This window comes from Oncorhynchus mykiss, chromosome 1 (genome assembly GCF_057628025.1).
Source record: "Oncorhynchus mykiss isolate SJ-2025 chromosome 1, ASM5762802v1, whole genome shotgun sequence".
NCBI lineage: Eukaryota > Metazoa > Chordata > Actinopteri > Salmoniformes > Salmonidae > Oncorhynchus > Oncorhynchus mykiss.
In genome coordinates, this window is record NC_143022.1 from 66,347,036 (window position 1) to 66,362,661 (window position 15,626).

The following is a 15,626-nucleotide window of genomic DNA, read 5'->3' on the forward strand; positions in this document are numbered from 1 at the left end:
GAACAGGTGGGAAAAGGGGTGACGAGGTGGTTAGGAGGAGACAAGGCACAGCTGGGGGAAAGAGGGGGAGAAAAGGTAACCTAACAACGACCAGCAGAGGGAGACAGGGTGAAGGGAAAGGACAGAGATGACAGTACATGACATTCAGCTCCCTCCAAAGATTTTCTATTGGGTTCAGGTCTGGAGACTGGCTATGCCACTCCAGGACCTTGAGATGCTTCTTACGGAGCCACTCCTTAATTGCCCTGGCTGTGTGTTTCGGGTCGTTGTCATGCTGGAAGACCCAGCCACGACCCATCTTCAATGCTCTTACTGAGGGAAGGAGGTTGTTGGCCAAGATCTCGCGATACATGGCCCCATCCATCCTCCCCTCAATACGGTGCAGTCGTCCTGTCCCCTTTACAGAAAAGCATCCCCAAAGAATGATGTCTCCACCTCCATGCTTCACGTTGGGTTGGTGTTCTTGGTTGTACTCATCCTTCTTCTTCCTCCAAACACGGCGAGTGGAGTTTAGACCAAAAAGCTACATTTGTATCTCATCAGACCACATGACCTTCTCCCATTCCTCCTCTGGATCATCCAGATGGTCATTGGCAAACTTCAGACGGGCCTGGACATGTGCTGGCTTGAGCAGGGGGACCTTGCGTGCGCTGCAGGATTTTAATCCATGACGGCGTAGTGTGTTACTAATGGTTTTCTTTGAGACTTTGGTCCCAGCTCTCTTCAGGTCATTGACCAGGTCCTGCCGTGTAGTTCTGGGCTGATCCCTCACCTTCCTCATGATCATTGATGCCCCACGAGGTGAGATCTTGCATGGAGCCCCAGACCGAGGGTGATTGACCGTCATCTTGAACTTCTTCCATTTTCTAATAATTGCGCCAACAGTTGTTGCCTTCTCACCAAGCTGCTTGCCTATTGTTCTGTAGCATCCCAGCCTTGTGCAGGTCTACAATTTTATCCCTGATGTCCTTACACAGCTCTCTGGTCTTGGCCACTGTGGACAGGTTGGAGTCTGTTTGATTGAGTGTGTGGACAGGTGTCTTTTATACAGGTAACGAGTTCAAACAGGTGCAGTTAATACAGGTAATGAGTGGAGAACAGGAGGGATTCTTAAAGAAAAACTAACAGGTCTGTGAGAGCCGGAATTCTTACTGGTTGGTAGGTGATCAAATACTTATGTCATGCAATAAAATGCAAATTAATTACTTAAAAATCATACAATGTGATTTTCTGGATTATTATATATTTTTTTTTGATTCCGTCTCTCACAGTTGAAGTGTACCTATGATAAAAATTACAGACGTCTACATGCTTTGTAAGTAGGAAAACCTGCAAAATCGGCAGTGTATCAAATACTTGTTCTCCCCACTGTATATTTATTTATTAGTACCTGTCAAAAAAGTTGGATACACCTACTCATTCAAGGCTTTTCTGGGCAGGTAGCCTAGTGGTTAGGGCGTTGGGCCAGTAACCGGAAGGTTGCTGTATCGTAACCCCGAGCTTACAAGGTAGGAATCTGTCGTTCAGCCACAGAGCAAGGCAGTTAACCCACTGTTCCTGAAGACGTGGATGTGGATTAAGGCAGACCCCCGTACCTCTGATTCAGAGGGGTTAGGTTAAATTCCCTTTGTTTATTTTTACTATTTTCTACAATGTAGAACAATAGTGAACACATCAAAACTATGAAATAACACATATGGAATCATGTAGTGTTACATTTTTGTTTAAAAAATGTTAAGTTTTAAATAAATCAAAATATATTTTATATTTGACAATCTACAAAGTAGCCACCCTTTGCCTTGACAGCTTTGCACACTCATGGCATTCTCTCAACCAGCTTCATGAGGTAGTCACCTGGAATGCAGTTCAATTAACAGATGTGCCTCGTTAAGTTAATTGGTGGAATTTCTTTCCTTCTTAACGCGCTTGACCCAATCAGTTGTGTTGTGACATGGTAGGGGTGGTATACAGAATATAGCCCTATTTGGTAAGAGACCGAGTCCATATTATAGCAAGAACAGCTCAATTAAGCAAAGAGAAACGACAGGACCGCCACAGGAAAGGACGACCCAGTTACCTCTGCTGCAGAGGATGAGTTCATTATTTTCTCTTTAACTAACTAGGCAAGTCAGTTAAGAACAAATTCTTATTCACAATGACGGCCTACCCCGGCCAAACCCTAACAGCGCTGGGCCAATTGCGTGCTGCCCTATGGGACTCCCAATCACGGCCGTATGTGATCCAGCCTGGATTCGAACCAGGGTCTGTAGGGACGCCTCTAGCACTGAGAGGCAGTGCCACTCGGGAGCCCAGCCTCAGAAATTGCAGCCCAAATAAATTCATCAGAGTTCAAGTAAAATACACATCTCAACATCAACTGTTCAGAGGAGACAGCGTGAATCAGGCGTTCATGGCCAAATTGCTGCAAAGAAACCACTACTATAGGACACAAATAAGAAGATACTTACTTTGGCTAAGAAAACAAGCAATGGACATTAGACCGGTGGAAATCTGTCCTTTGGTCTGATGAGTTCAAATAGGAGATTTTCGGTTCCAACCGAAAAAGTGAACGAATGATCTTCGCATGTGTCGTTCCCACCGTGAAGCATGGAGGAGGTGGGAGGAGGTGTGATGGTGCTTTGCTGGTGACACTGTCAGTGATTTATTTAGAATTCAAGGCACACTTAACCAGCATTGCTACCACAGCATTATGCAGCGATACACCATCCCATCTGGTTTGATTTGATTTGATTTGCACTTAGTGGGACTGTAATTTATTTTTCAACAGGACAATGACCCAACACACCTCCAGCCTACGTAAGGGCTATTTGACAAAGAAGGAGAGTGATGGAGTTCTGCATTAGATGACGAGAACCCTCCAAAATCACCTAACCACAAACCAAATTGAGATGGTTTGTGATGAGTTGGACCGCCGAGTAAAGGAAAAGCAGCCAACAAGTGCTCAGCATGTGGGAACTCCTGCAAGACTGTTGGAAAAGCATTGCAGGTGAAGCTGGTTGAGAGAATGCCAAGAGTGTGTAAACCTGTCATCAAGGAAAAGGGTGGCTACTTTGAAGAATATATTTTTACTACATGATTCCATACATGTTATTACATAGTTTATGTCTTCACTATTATTCAACAATGTAGAAAATAGTAAAAATTAAGAAAAATCCTTGAATGAGTAGGTATCCTATATATACAGTGGGGCAAAAAAAGTATTTAGTCAGCCACCAATTGTGCAAGTTCTCCCACTTAAAAAGATGAGAGAGGCCTGTAATTTTCATCATAGGTACACTTCAACTATGACAGACAAAATTAGAAAAAAAATACAGAAAAATCACATTGTAGGATTTTTAATGAATTTATTTGCAAATTATGGTGGAAAATAAGTATTTGGTCAATAACAAAAGTTTATCTCAATACTTTGTTATATACCCTTTGTTGGCAATGACAGAGGTCAAAAGTTTTCTGTAAGTCTTCACAAGGTTTTCACACACTGTTGCTGGTATTTTGGCCCATTCCTCCATGCAGATCTCCTCTAGAGCAGTGATGTTTTGGGGCTGTTGCTGGGCAACACAGACTTTCAACTCCCTCCAAAGATTTTCTATGGGGTTGAGATCTGGAGACAGGCTAGGCCACTCCGGGACCTTGAAATGCTTCTTAAGAAGCCAGTCCTTCGTTGCCCGGGCGGTGTGTTTGGGATCATTGTCATGCTGAAAGACCCAGCCACGTTTCTTCTTCAATGCCCTTGCTAATGGAAGGAGGTTTTCACTCAAAATCTCACGATACATGGCCCCATTCATTCTTTCCTTTACACGGATCAGTTGTCCTGGTCCCTTTGCAGAAAAACAGCCCCAAAGCATGATGTTTCCACCCCCATGCTTCACAGTAGGTATGGTGTTCTTTGGATGCAACTCAGCATTCTTTGTCCTCCAAACACGACAAGTTGAATTGTTACCAAAAAGTTATATTTTGGTTTCATCTGACCATATGATATTCTCCCAATCTTCTTCTGGATCATGCAAATGCTCTCTAGCAAACTTCAAACGGGCCTGGACATGTCCTGGCTTAAGCAGGGGGACACGTCTGGCACTGCAGGATTTGAGAACCTGGCGGTGTAGTGTGTTACTAATGGTAGGCTTTGTTACTTTGGTCCCAGCTCTCTGCAGGTCATTCACAAGTTCTCCCTGTGTGGTTCTGGGATTTTTGCTCACCGTTCATGTGATCATTTTGACCCCACGGGGTGAGATCTTGCGTGGAGCCCCAAATCTAGGGAGATTATCAGTGGTCTTGTATGTCTTCCATTTCCTAATAATTGCTCCCACAGTTGATTTCTTCAAACCAAGCTGCTTACCTATTGCAGATTCAGTCTTCCCAGCCTGGTGCAGGTCTACAATTGTGTTTCTGGTGTCCTTTAACAGCTCTTTGTTCTTGGCCATAGTGGAGTTTGGAGTGTGACTGAGGTTGTGGACAGGTGTCTTTTATACTGATAACAAGTTCAAACAGGTGCCATTAACACAGGTAACGAGTGGAGGACAGAGGAGCCTCTTAAAGAATAAGTTACAGGTCTGTGAGAGCCAGAAATCTTGCTTGTTTGTAGGTGACCAAATACTTATATTCCACCATAATTTGCAAATAAATTCATTAAAAATCATACAAATGTGATTTTCTGGATTTTTCTTCTCATTTTGTCTGTCATAGTTGAAGTATACCTATGATGAAAATTACAGGCCTCTCATCTTTTTAAGTGGGAGGACTTGCACAATTGGTGGCTGACTAAATACTTTTTTGCCCCACTGTATATATGTATTTTAATTTATTTATTGACCTGAAGATAGAGTGCCTCCTACTGGCACTCCTAACCCCACTTCCAGCAGCATCTGGTCTCCCATCCAGAACCAACCCTGCTTAGCTTCAGAGGCAAGTCAGCAGTGGGATGCAGGGTGGCATGCTGCTGGCAAAATGAATGGAGAAACTTTCCAGCTATCCTATTCAGGAATTCTTGAAAGTCAGGATAATCTTTGTCGTCTCGCAAAGAAAACATTTTCTAGTTGATTTTTTTTAATTTGCAAGCAGAAGGCACTTAGAATTAAATGCATTAAATGGCCTCACGTGCCCCGTAGCATCAACATTTTGGCAATCATTTATTCGAAAAACACTGTTGCCATCATTTGTCGCAAATAAAAAGTTAGACAAAAGACAACTCCACCCGTTGAACGGATAAAAATGTTGTAGATCTTTAGAAAATGTCTCCTATATCTGCCATTTTTTATGACACGTCACAATAATTTGTTTGCGAAATTGCTTTTGTCGAATAAACTTGGGTCAATGGAAACCTGCCTCGTGTGGTGTGTGTCTCAAACCTTTTGGATGAGGTCCAGGATCTCCTGATTGCTCTCCAGGATGCAGGACTGGAAGATGTGTCGGAGCATGTCTTGCAGGACCTGGTTGAGCCATAATGCACAGCTCTGAAACAACACAAAGCAGATTTCAGTTATGACAACAAAGAGTTGTATTCATACATTAGCGTTCCAGAAATTGGCCCAACCTCAAAATGGATGACTAGACAGGGCGCTCGTGTGCGCCATAGCATGCATGTTGATTTTGTCCACACACACCAGACGCGATACGGACACGCAGGTTGATATCTCAAAATTAACTCTGAACCAACTATAGCTAATTTGTCCTGGGATATAAACATTGGGGTGTTGTTATTTTACCTGAAATGCACAAGGTCCTCTACTCCGACAATTAATCCACAGATAAAAGGGTAACCCGAATTGGTTTCTAGTAGACTCCTCTTCCAGGCTTCTTGTTCTTCTTTGGACTTTATATGGCGGTTTGCAACCAACTTTAAGGTGCATTACCACTACCAACTGCACTGTAGACCTCAGGTCATCTTTCAATCATCCACGTGGGTATATGCTCCTAAAAACCAATGAGGAGATTGGAGAGGCGGGACCAAGTTCTATTTTAGCGTCTGGCTATGCAGCGTTGTTGACGTGTGCAAGCAGTGTGGCTGCAATGACTGAATAACATGTATACATTTATTTTGTAACGCGAGTGGTGGGGTCAGCACTTAAGGCCCTACGTGTGTGGAGACCGGAGAGGATTTGATTGGTACAGGCAATATGGTGAAACTTCCACCAAGCCTATCAGGGTGAAAGGCAGAGCTATTACCTTATTACTTACACCTGTCAAATCCTCTCAGATTTGACACTAGTGCATAGGGGTCAATTTAGGATTGGGCTATTGACATATTTCTCTTACAAACCCACCTGGTCAGCTTTGGATAGTAGGGTGAAAAGGGTCTCTAGTGCGGCCCGTCTAACTGATGATATGGTGTGTCTAAGGAATGGCCAGACCCGAGGAACGAGGACCGTTAGGGACTGCTGCATGCTGGAGGGACAAAAAGAGAGCGTTGTTGGGCCTATCATCCCTTGGCAAAGTTGTCCTTAGTACATCCTAAGCACACTAGACGTTTCATTGACAAAGGGAACCACAACAACAAACACGTACTGGTTTGAATGTTTCTCAGCCATAAACACCATTGACTTTACAAGACCTGCTTTTTCCCACAATTGTTAGCAATTGTTACCGCACATTTTTGACTGTAGATCATCGGAATGTTCCTTAAAGAACAAGATGTTCATGATTTCCATGATGTAGTGGGAGAAGAGGTTATACCTGTACAGACAGGAGAGGTGTCACTCACCTGCACTGTCGGACTTGAGGGTAGGCGAGCAGAGAGGACAGTAGGGTCATGATGCTGTTGGTGGAGGCTGTCAGGTCATCCAGCTCCAGGAGAGCGTCCCACAGGGAGTTCACTATGAATGGGACCTGAACAATACCGGGAAAAAAAGGGGGAAAAAACAGCAGTCATTATCTACATAAAACAGAGACAACTGCTATGGTTAGCACCGTACTGAAAAAAACAGAGCAAATAAACATCAAACTGGGTTGTGTTCATCAGCAAATTCAATGGAAAACATTTTTGCAATGGGAAAAAACGAAAATGTCCAGGTAGTCTGTCCCGATTTCAATCAGTTCTCTTCCATTTGGTGCCAACTGAACACAACCCTATTGTGCCATAGACATGCCAAGAATTTTGAGCACCACTTCTGCGCGGGGGAGGCACCCACCCCGCAGACGCCACGACGGCGCGGGCGACACCCACACTGCTCAAATCAAAGTCAAATTGTGTTTTTTTTTGCCTTATGTTGGCAGAAGACTGCCTCAGTAGGAATGGTAGGCTGTTCTTCAGTAATTAATTATACTGAACTAAAATATAAAAACGCAACAAGATTTTACTGAGTTACAATTTATATAAGGAAAATCTGTCAATTTAAATAAATTCATTTGGGCCTAATCTATGGATTTCACAACTGGGAATACAGATATGCATCGGTTGGTCACATATACCTTTAAAATTGATTGTGGCCTGTCTAATGTTGTCACACATATTTTCAATGTCTGTGCGAAGTCGCTGGATATTGGAACACGGCGACCCAGAGCATCCCAAACATGCTCAATTGGTGACATATCTGATGAGTATGCAGGCCATGGAAGAACTGGGACATTTTCAGCATCCAGGAATTGTTTACAGATCCTCGCGACATGGGGCTGTGCATGATCATGCTGAAACATGAGGTGATGGCGGAGGATGAATGGCACAACAATGGGCCGTAGGATCTTATCACGGTATCTCTGTGCATTCATATTGCCATCAATAAAATGCAATTGTGTTCGTAGCTTATGCCTGCCCATACCATAACCCTACCATGGGGCACTCTGTTCACAACGCTGACATCAGCACACCGCTCGCCCACACAACACATATACACGTGGTCTACGGTTGTGAGGTCGGTTGGACGTACAGCCAAAGTCTTTCAAACAACATTGGAGGCGGCTTTAACATTCAATTCTCTGGCAACAGCTCTGATGGACATTCCTGCAGTCAGCATGCCAATTGCACGCTCCATCAAAAAGTGCCGTTGTGTGACAAAACTGCACATTTTAGAGTGGCCTTTTATTGTCCCCAGCACAAAGTGCACCTGTGTAATGACCATGCTGTTTAATCAGCTTCTGGGAAATCCATCCACCTGACAGGTGTGGCATATCTTGGCAAAGGAGAAATGCTCACTAACAGGGATGTTAACAAATTTGAGAGAAATAAGCTATTTGTGCATATTGAACATTTCTGGGATCTTATTTCAGATCATGAAACATGGGATCAAGACTTCATGTGCGTTTATATTTTTAAAATGTACAATCAGGGCTCTCCCTATGATATTCTGACAAGGTGGGGTTGATGTAAGAGTCAATTTCCCCCTCAAGAAGTTGGAGCATTTAGCATTATTTTTTCCTGTAATTGCCATTTCCTGAAACTTAGTCTTAAATGATAAACAATGTAGCCAACATGGAAGTATTGTGTTTCATCCTTAAAATGTCACATTATTCTAGGTCAAATTTAAGGGGTAAAGATTATTCTCATTATTAGGTGTCTATGTGGCTAGTCTAGTGAAAATGGCTTCTTACATTTTGTTTGGGGAGATAATTCAGAACAAATCAATTGCTGGACGCAAAGCAGCTAGTAGTCTAGCTCACCGTAGGCTATTACGAATAGGAAACTGAACTAGGCCTATAGGAGCTTGTTTCAGATTTCCCTCTCTGACCTAATCCATCAAGTTAAGTCTGAGCAACTAGGCTACCATTCGTTCAACATGCCTCGTTGACATCAGTGAACTGACTATTATCATCCTACTGTCGACACACGGCTATTTAAAGAGGACCGACCAAGAACTGATTAAGTAACATTAGGTCTACTAATCTTTAAGAGTCTAACGTAACGGTTTCTGTTTCCATCCACGCAGCAACACACACTGAACTACAATAAGTGCTTTCTGGGATCAGAGCAGACCGCTAGAGATCGAGTCAGTAAATCACAATGTGCCACATAGAAGACTGTTTTAGGGTCGAGTTTTTCTCGTACCGGCGAACTTTCATCTCAAATTGCGTGCATGCTGGGCAAAATGTGTGCAGGTTGGCCAGGTCTGAAGAAGTTTACAATGACAACAAAGGCAAAGCCATGGGACAGGCATAACAGAGGAGTGAGGTTGGAGAGAGGCTAAGGAGCAGTTAAGGTGACCACGTGTAAAGAGTGACTGTGGAGAGGAGCTCCTGTCTGACCTTGTTGGGGAGTAGCTGCACTAACCCGTCCACCACAGGGATGAGGGCCGCGGCCGCCACCGCTCTGACATCATCGTCCAGGTCCTGCAGCCCCTGCGTGATGGCAGGGAGCACCCGTGGAAGCAGAGCGGATATCAGGTCCTGAGAGGAAAGCGAGGGAGCGAGGAAAAAAAGGTTATAGAAAGACAATGAGTGCAGTTCAGGGATCATGAACTAGATGCAGCCTGTTTTTTGCTCAGAAAACTTGGGGGGGTCAAATAAATTCATGCATGTATAAAACACTTGTTTTACTGCCTTAAAATGGATAACACGCATCATGCATGTTGGGCGGCAGAGGCAAGCAGACAAAACAGGAGGTTAGTGGTACCTGTCTGACTGCCAGGCCATACTTGATGCCCAGAAGACCCCCGTGCCGGACCTCCCACTGGTCCTCCGTCAGCAGCTTCAGCAGGATGTCTACTGTCATGGCAACACCGCTGTCAGTCATGTGGCGCAAGGCCACGCCCAGTGTCTGGGCACAGGTCTCTCGAACCGGAGCCACCACCTGACCAGAGAGACAGCATGTTAGACAAACAGCAAAGCCTGACTCGTAAATGATAGTGAGTAGGGTTGCAAAAATTCTGTAAACTCTTGCTTTTTGTGTTCTTGGAATATTGTAACCTTACCCCAGAGGCGTAGTCACCAACCTTTTGAGTCAAAGATCATTATACATAAATACAGTTGAAGTCAGAAGTTCACATACACCTTAACCAAATACATTTAATTTAATTCCTGACATTTAATCCTTGTAAAAATTCCCTCTCTTAGGTCAGGAAGGATCACCCGTTTATTTTAAGAATGTGAAATGTCAGAATAATAGTAGAGAGAATTATTTATTTCAGCTTTATTTCTTTCATCACATTCCCAGTGGGTCACAAGTTTACATACACTCAATTTGTATTTGGTAGCATTGCCTTTACATAGTTTAACTTGCGTTAAACGTTTAAGGTAGCCTTCCACAAGCTTCCCACAATAAGTTGGGTGAATTTTGGCCCATTCCTCCTGACAGAGCTGGTGAGTAACGTTTGTAGGCCTCCTTGCTCGCACACATTTTTTCAGTTGTGCCCACAAATGTTCTGTAGGATTTAGGACAGGGCTTTGCAATGGCCACTCCAATACCTTGACTTTGTTGTCCTTAAGCCATTTTGCCACAAATTTGGAAGTATGCTTTAGGTCATTGTCCATTTGGAAGACCCATTTGCAACCAAGCTATCACTGATGTCTTGAAATGTTGCTTCAATATATCCACATAATTTTCCTCCTCATGATGCCATCTATTTTGTGAAGTGCACCAGTCCCTCCTCCAGCAAAGCACCCACACAACATGATGCTGCCATCCCCGTGCTTCACGGTTGGGATGGTGTTCTTTGGCTTGCAAACCTCCCCCTTTCTCCTCCAAACATAATGGTCATTATGGCCACAGAGTTCTATTTTTGTTTCATCAGACCAAAGGACATTTCTTCAAAAAGTACAATCTTTGTCCCCATGTGCAGTTGCAAACAGTAGTCTGGATTTTTTATGGCGGTTTTGGAGCAGTGGCTTATTCCTTGCTGAGCGGCCTTCATCTTGATATAGGACTCGTTTTGCTGTGGATATCAATACTTTTGTACCCGTTTCCTCCAACATCTTCACAAGGTCCTTTGCTGTTATTCTGGGATTGATGTGCACTTTTTGCACCAAAGTACGTTCATCTCTAGGAGAAGGAACGCGTCTCCTTCCTGAGCTGTATGACGCCTGCGTGGTCCATTGGTATTTATACTTGTGTACTATTGTTTGTTCAGATGAAAGTGTTACCTTCAGGCATTTGGAAATTGCTCCCAAGGATGAACCAGACTTGTGGAGGTCTACAATTTTTTTTCTGTGGTCTTAGCTGAATTATTTAGATTTTTCCCATGATGTCAAGCAAAGAGATACTGAGTTTGAAGGTAGGCCTTGAAATGCATCTACAGGTACACCTCCAATTGACTCAAATTTTGTCAATTAGCCTATCAGAAGCTTCTAAAGCATGACAATTTTCTGGAATTTTTCAAGCTGTTCAAAGGTACAGTCAATTTAGTGTATGTAAACTTCTGACCCACTGGAATTGTGATAGTGATTTATATGTGAAATAATCTGTCTTTAAACAATTGTTGGAAAAATGGACTTGTGTCATGCACAAAGTAAATGTCTTAACTGACTTGCCAAAACTATAGTTTGTTAACAAGAAATTTGTGGAGTGGTTGAAAAACAAGTTTTAATGACTCCAACCTAAGTGCAAGTAAACGTGCGACTTCAACTGTACATACATACATAGCCTTGCAAAAGTATTCATCCCCCTTGGCGGTTCTCCAATTTTGTTGCATCACAACTTGTAATTTACATGGATTTTTAATTGGATTTCATGTAAGGGACATGCACAAAAAAGTCCAAAATGGTGAAGTGGAATTTTATTTATATATTTTTTTACTTGTTTCAGAAAATTCAGAAAAATACAAAACGTAAAAGTGGTGCATGCATATGTATTCACCCCCTTTGCTATGAAGCCCCTAAATAAGAAGTTGTAACCATCACCTTCAAAAGCTAAATAAAGTTCACCTGTGAACAATCTCAGTGTGTCACATGATCTCAGTAAAAAAAAAAAAAAAAAGTCCTGTTGCGGTCAACACCGTTTTTTTTTCAGCAAAATTAACATGTGTAAATATTTGTATGAACATAAGAGTCAACAACTAAGACATAAACTGAACAAGTTCCACAGACACGTGACTAACAGAAATTGAATAATGTGTCCTGAACAAAGGGGGGGGTCAAAAGTAACAGTGAGTATCTGGTGTGGCCACCAGCTGCATTAAGTACTGCAGCGCATCTCCTCCTCATGGACTGCACCAGATTTGCCAGTTCTTGCTGTGAGATGTTACCCCACTCTTCCACCATTGCACCTGCAAGTTCCTGGACATTCCTGGGGTGAATGGCCCTAGCCCTCACCCTCCGATCCAACAGGTCCCAGACGTGCTAAATGAGATTGAGATCCGGGCTCTTCACTGGCCATGGCAGAACACTGGCATTCCTGTCTTGCAGGAAATCACGCACGGAATGAGCAGTATGGCTGGTGGCATTGTCATGCCAGGATGAACCTGCAAGAAGGGTACCACATGAGGGAGGAGGATATCTTCCCTGTAACGCACAGTGTTGAGATTGCCTGCAATAACAAGCTCAGTTCGATGCTGTGAGACACCGCCTCAGACCATGACGGACCCTCCACCTCCAAATTGATCCTGCTTTAGAGTACAGGCCTTGGTGTAATGCTCATTCCTTCGTCGATAAACGCGACTCGTCAGTGAAGAGCACTTTTTGCCTGTCTGGTCCAACGACAGTGGGTTTGTGCCCATCACCGCCGGTGATGTCTGGTGAGGACCTGCCTTACAACAGGATACAAGCCCTCAGTCCAGCCTCTCTCATCTTATTGCGGACAGTCTGAGCACTGATGGAGGGATTGTGCGTTCCTGGTGTAATTCGGGTAGTTGTTGCCATCCTTTACCTGTCCCGCAGGTGTGATGTTCGGATGTACCGATCCTGTGCAGGTGTTGTTACACGTGGTCTGCCACTGCAAGGATGATCAGCTGTCCGTCCTGTCTCCCTGTAGCGCTGTCTTAGGCGTCTCACAGTGCGAACGTTGCAATTTATTGTCCTGGCCACATCTGCAGTCCTCATGCCTCCTTGCAGCATGCCTAAGGCACGTTCACGCAGATGAGCAGGGACCCTGGGCATCTTTCTTTTGGTGTTTTTCCCAGAGTCAGTAGAAAGGCCTCTTTAGTGTCCTAAGTTTTCATAACTGTGACCTTAATTGCCTACCGTCCGTAAGCTGTTAGTGTCTTAATGACCATTCCACAGGTGCATGTTCATTAATTGTGTGTGGTTCATTGAACAAGCATTGGAAACAGTGTTTAAACCCTTTACAGTGAATATCTGTGAAGTTATTTGGATTTTTACCAATTATCTTTGAAAGACAGGGTCCTGAGAATAGGACATTTTTTTTTGCTGAGTTTATAGATCCCCGTTCTGAAAAGCCCCAGAATCTGCAACACCACAAAGCAAGGGGCACCACCAAGCAACCATGAAGAGCAAGGAGCTCTCCAAACAGGGACAAAGTTGGAGAAGTACAGATCAGGGTTGGGTTATAAAAAAATATCTGAAACTTTGAACATCCCACGGAGCATCGCTAAATCCATTATTTAAAATGTAAAGAATATGGCACCACAACAAACCTGCCGAGAGGGCCGCCCACCAAAACTCACAGACCAGGCAAGGAGGGCATTAAATCAGAGACAACAAAGAGACCAAAGTTAACCCTGAAGGAGCTGCAAAGCTCCACAGCTGTGATTGTAGTATCTGTCCATAGGACCACTTTAAGCCGTACACTCCACAAAGCTGGGCTTCACGGAAGAGTGGCCAGAAAAAAAGCCATTGCTTAAAGAAAAAAAATAAGCAAACACATTTAGTGTTCGCCAAAAGGCATGTGGGAGACTCCCCAAACATGGAAGGTAATTGAGCTTTTCAGCCATCAAGGAAACGCTATGTCAAGCACAAACCCAACATCTCTCATCACCCCGAGACTACCATCCCCACAGTGAAACATGGTGGCAACATCATGCTGTGGGGATGTTTTCATCAGCAGGGACTGAGAAACTGGTCAGCATTGACGGAATGATGGGGCTAAATGGAGGGAAATTCTTGAGTGAAGCCTGTTTCAGTCTTCCAGAGATTTGAGACTGGGAAGGAGGTTCACCTTCCAGCAGGACAATAACCCTAAGCATACTGCTAAAGCAACACTCAAGTGATTTAAGGGGAAACATTTAAATATCTTGGAATGGTTTAGTCAAAGCCCAGATTTCAATCCAATTGAGAATCTATGGTATGTCTTAAAGATTGCTGTACACAAGCAGAGCACATCCAACTTGAAGGAACTGGAGCACTTTTGCCTTGAAGAAAGGGCAGAAATCCCAGTGGCTATGTGTGCCAAGGTTATAGAGACATACCCCAAGAGACTTGCAGCTGTAATAAGGTGGCTCTACAAAGTAGCGTTGTGTGCTCAAGTGCTGTGTGTCTTGTTTGTTTCACAATGAAAAAAAAAAAAAAAAAAAAAAAAAAAAAAAGTGCATCGTCAAAGTGGTAGGCATATTGTGTAAATCAAATGACAACCCCCCCCCCCCCAGCAACAAAATAGGAAAAAATGCCAAAGGGGGGTGAACACTTTCATAAGCCACTGTACATACACATTTTTGTAAACATAAGCCTATCAACATTACCCAAATAAAAAACTGTTATGTATTAGCAATGCTTCAATTGCCTTGTCAATGTTCTCAAATTTATGAAATTACATATTTTTAAATGAGGTATATGATCACACTAGTAATGGATAATTTGTTGTATTATTTATGAGGCTCAGCTAAGTGAGCATAATTCAACGTCCCACTGTCCTCAACTGAGAAACGGGGGATCGTCTTCTAGCTCATGGCGAAACTCAACACGCCATTATTTCTGCTCCATGTAGCAATTCATGTGGTTACTCCTATGACCAGAGAAAGTGAAATATTCCTCCATACAAAAAAAATGTTAAGACAGGCCGCTAATAACAACAATGCAAGCGTATCCTAACTCCTAAGTCACCGCTGCAGTGCTGGTTGTAGCATGTGGAAGTAAGGAAAATGCACATTATGGCTTATAAAGGTGGTGAACAAAGTGTTGACAGTGAAGAACAACAATCTACACATAAAAACAGCAGCTCTTTGCTGTATTTATCGAGTCTCTCTCTAGTCATGGTTTAAAACGTTTAGAAATCTCACAGTAGGCTTGTCAGCTTTGCTGTCTGTTTGAGGCTTCTTTTTGCAGTCTATGGCTCGAAGAAACTGTGCTGACAGTGATCTGAGCTCTGATTGGCCAGCAGTAGGCCTATAGGTGCACTTGATTTGTTCTCTGGGCCTGGCGGGTAAGGCAGCGTTCCACCTTGAGACACATGAAATGGTTCAGAATGGGAACACGGCCTTCCCAACGCTATGGCTGCTGAATCAAGTGCACCTACCACCAACAGCGCGAAACACCAAAAAATAGGAACGCAAAGCTTTATCGTTAGTTTTTTTTTTTTTACAGATATGTTTGGTGATCGACTGGGAATGCCTTGGAGATCAACCGGTTGGTGACCACTGTTATTTTGAATTAAATTCAGCCACCCCAGGACATGGTAGATTGGTATGCTACAAGACACACCTCATCAGAGACAAAATCTCCGAAACGGTCCAGAGCAAAGACACAGAGCAGCCGGATGACCACATCCTCCAGCCACTCCTGGTGGTGCCGCGCCATCTGGAAATGGTCAGACATTGTGGTCAAATCCATTATAAGTAAATGTAAATATTTATATT

General features: G+C 43.5%; 1 protein-coding gene across 4 annotated transcripts in view; it reads right to left on the reverse strand.

Annotated features, from left to right (window-relative positions):
- The window catches only part of LOC110526655 (TATA-binding protein-associated factor 172), a 75,005-nt gene that overhangs the window by 41,648 nt on the left and 17,731 nt on the right, over nt 1-15,626 (reverse strand). For 3 of the 4 annotated variants that reach the window (XR_016496516.1, XM_021607797.3, XM_090237073.1), the window contains exons 10-15: nt 15,472-15,567; nt 9,560-9,736; nt 9,193-9,333; nt 6,719-6,843; nt 6,282-6,402; nt 5,367-5,471 (exon numbers count right to left, since the gene is read on the reverse strand). Coding sequence is in view for 3 of the 4 variants with exons in the window: in XM_021607797.3 (XP_021463472.1) it covers nt 5,367-5,471; nt 6,282-6,402; nt 6,719-6,843; nt 9,193-9,333; nt 9,560-9,736; nt 15,472-15,567 (765 nt within the window). In the remaining variant the exon portion in view is untranslated. Of the gene's footprint in view, nt 1-5,366; nt 5,472-5,723; nt 5,932-6,281; nt 6,403-6,718; nt 6,844-9,192; nt 9,334-9,559; nt 9,737-15,471; nt 15,568-15,626 lie in introns of those variants that run through there. The other variant, XM_090237069.1, reaches the window with a different exon arrangement.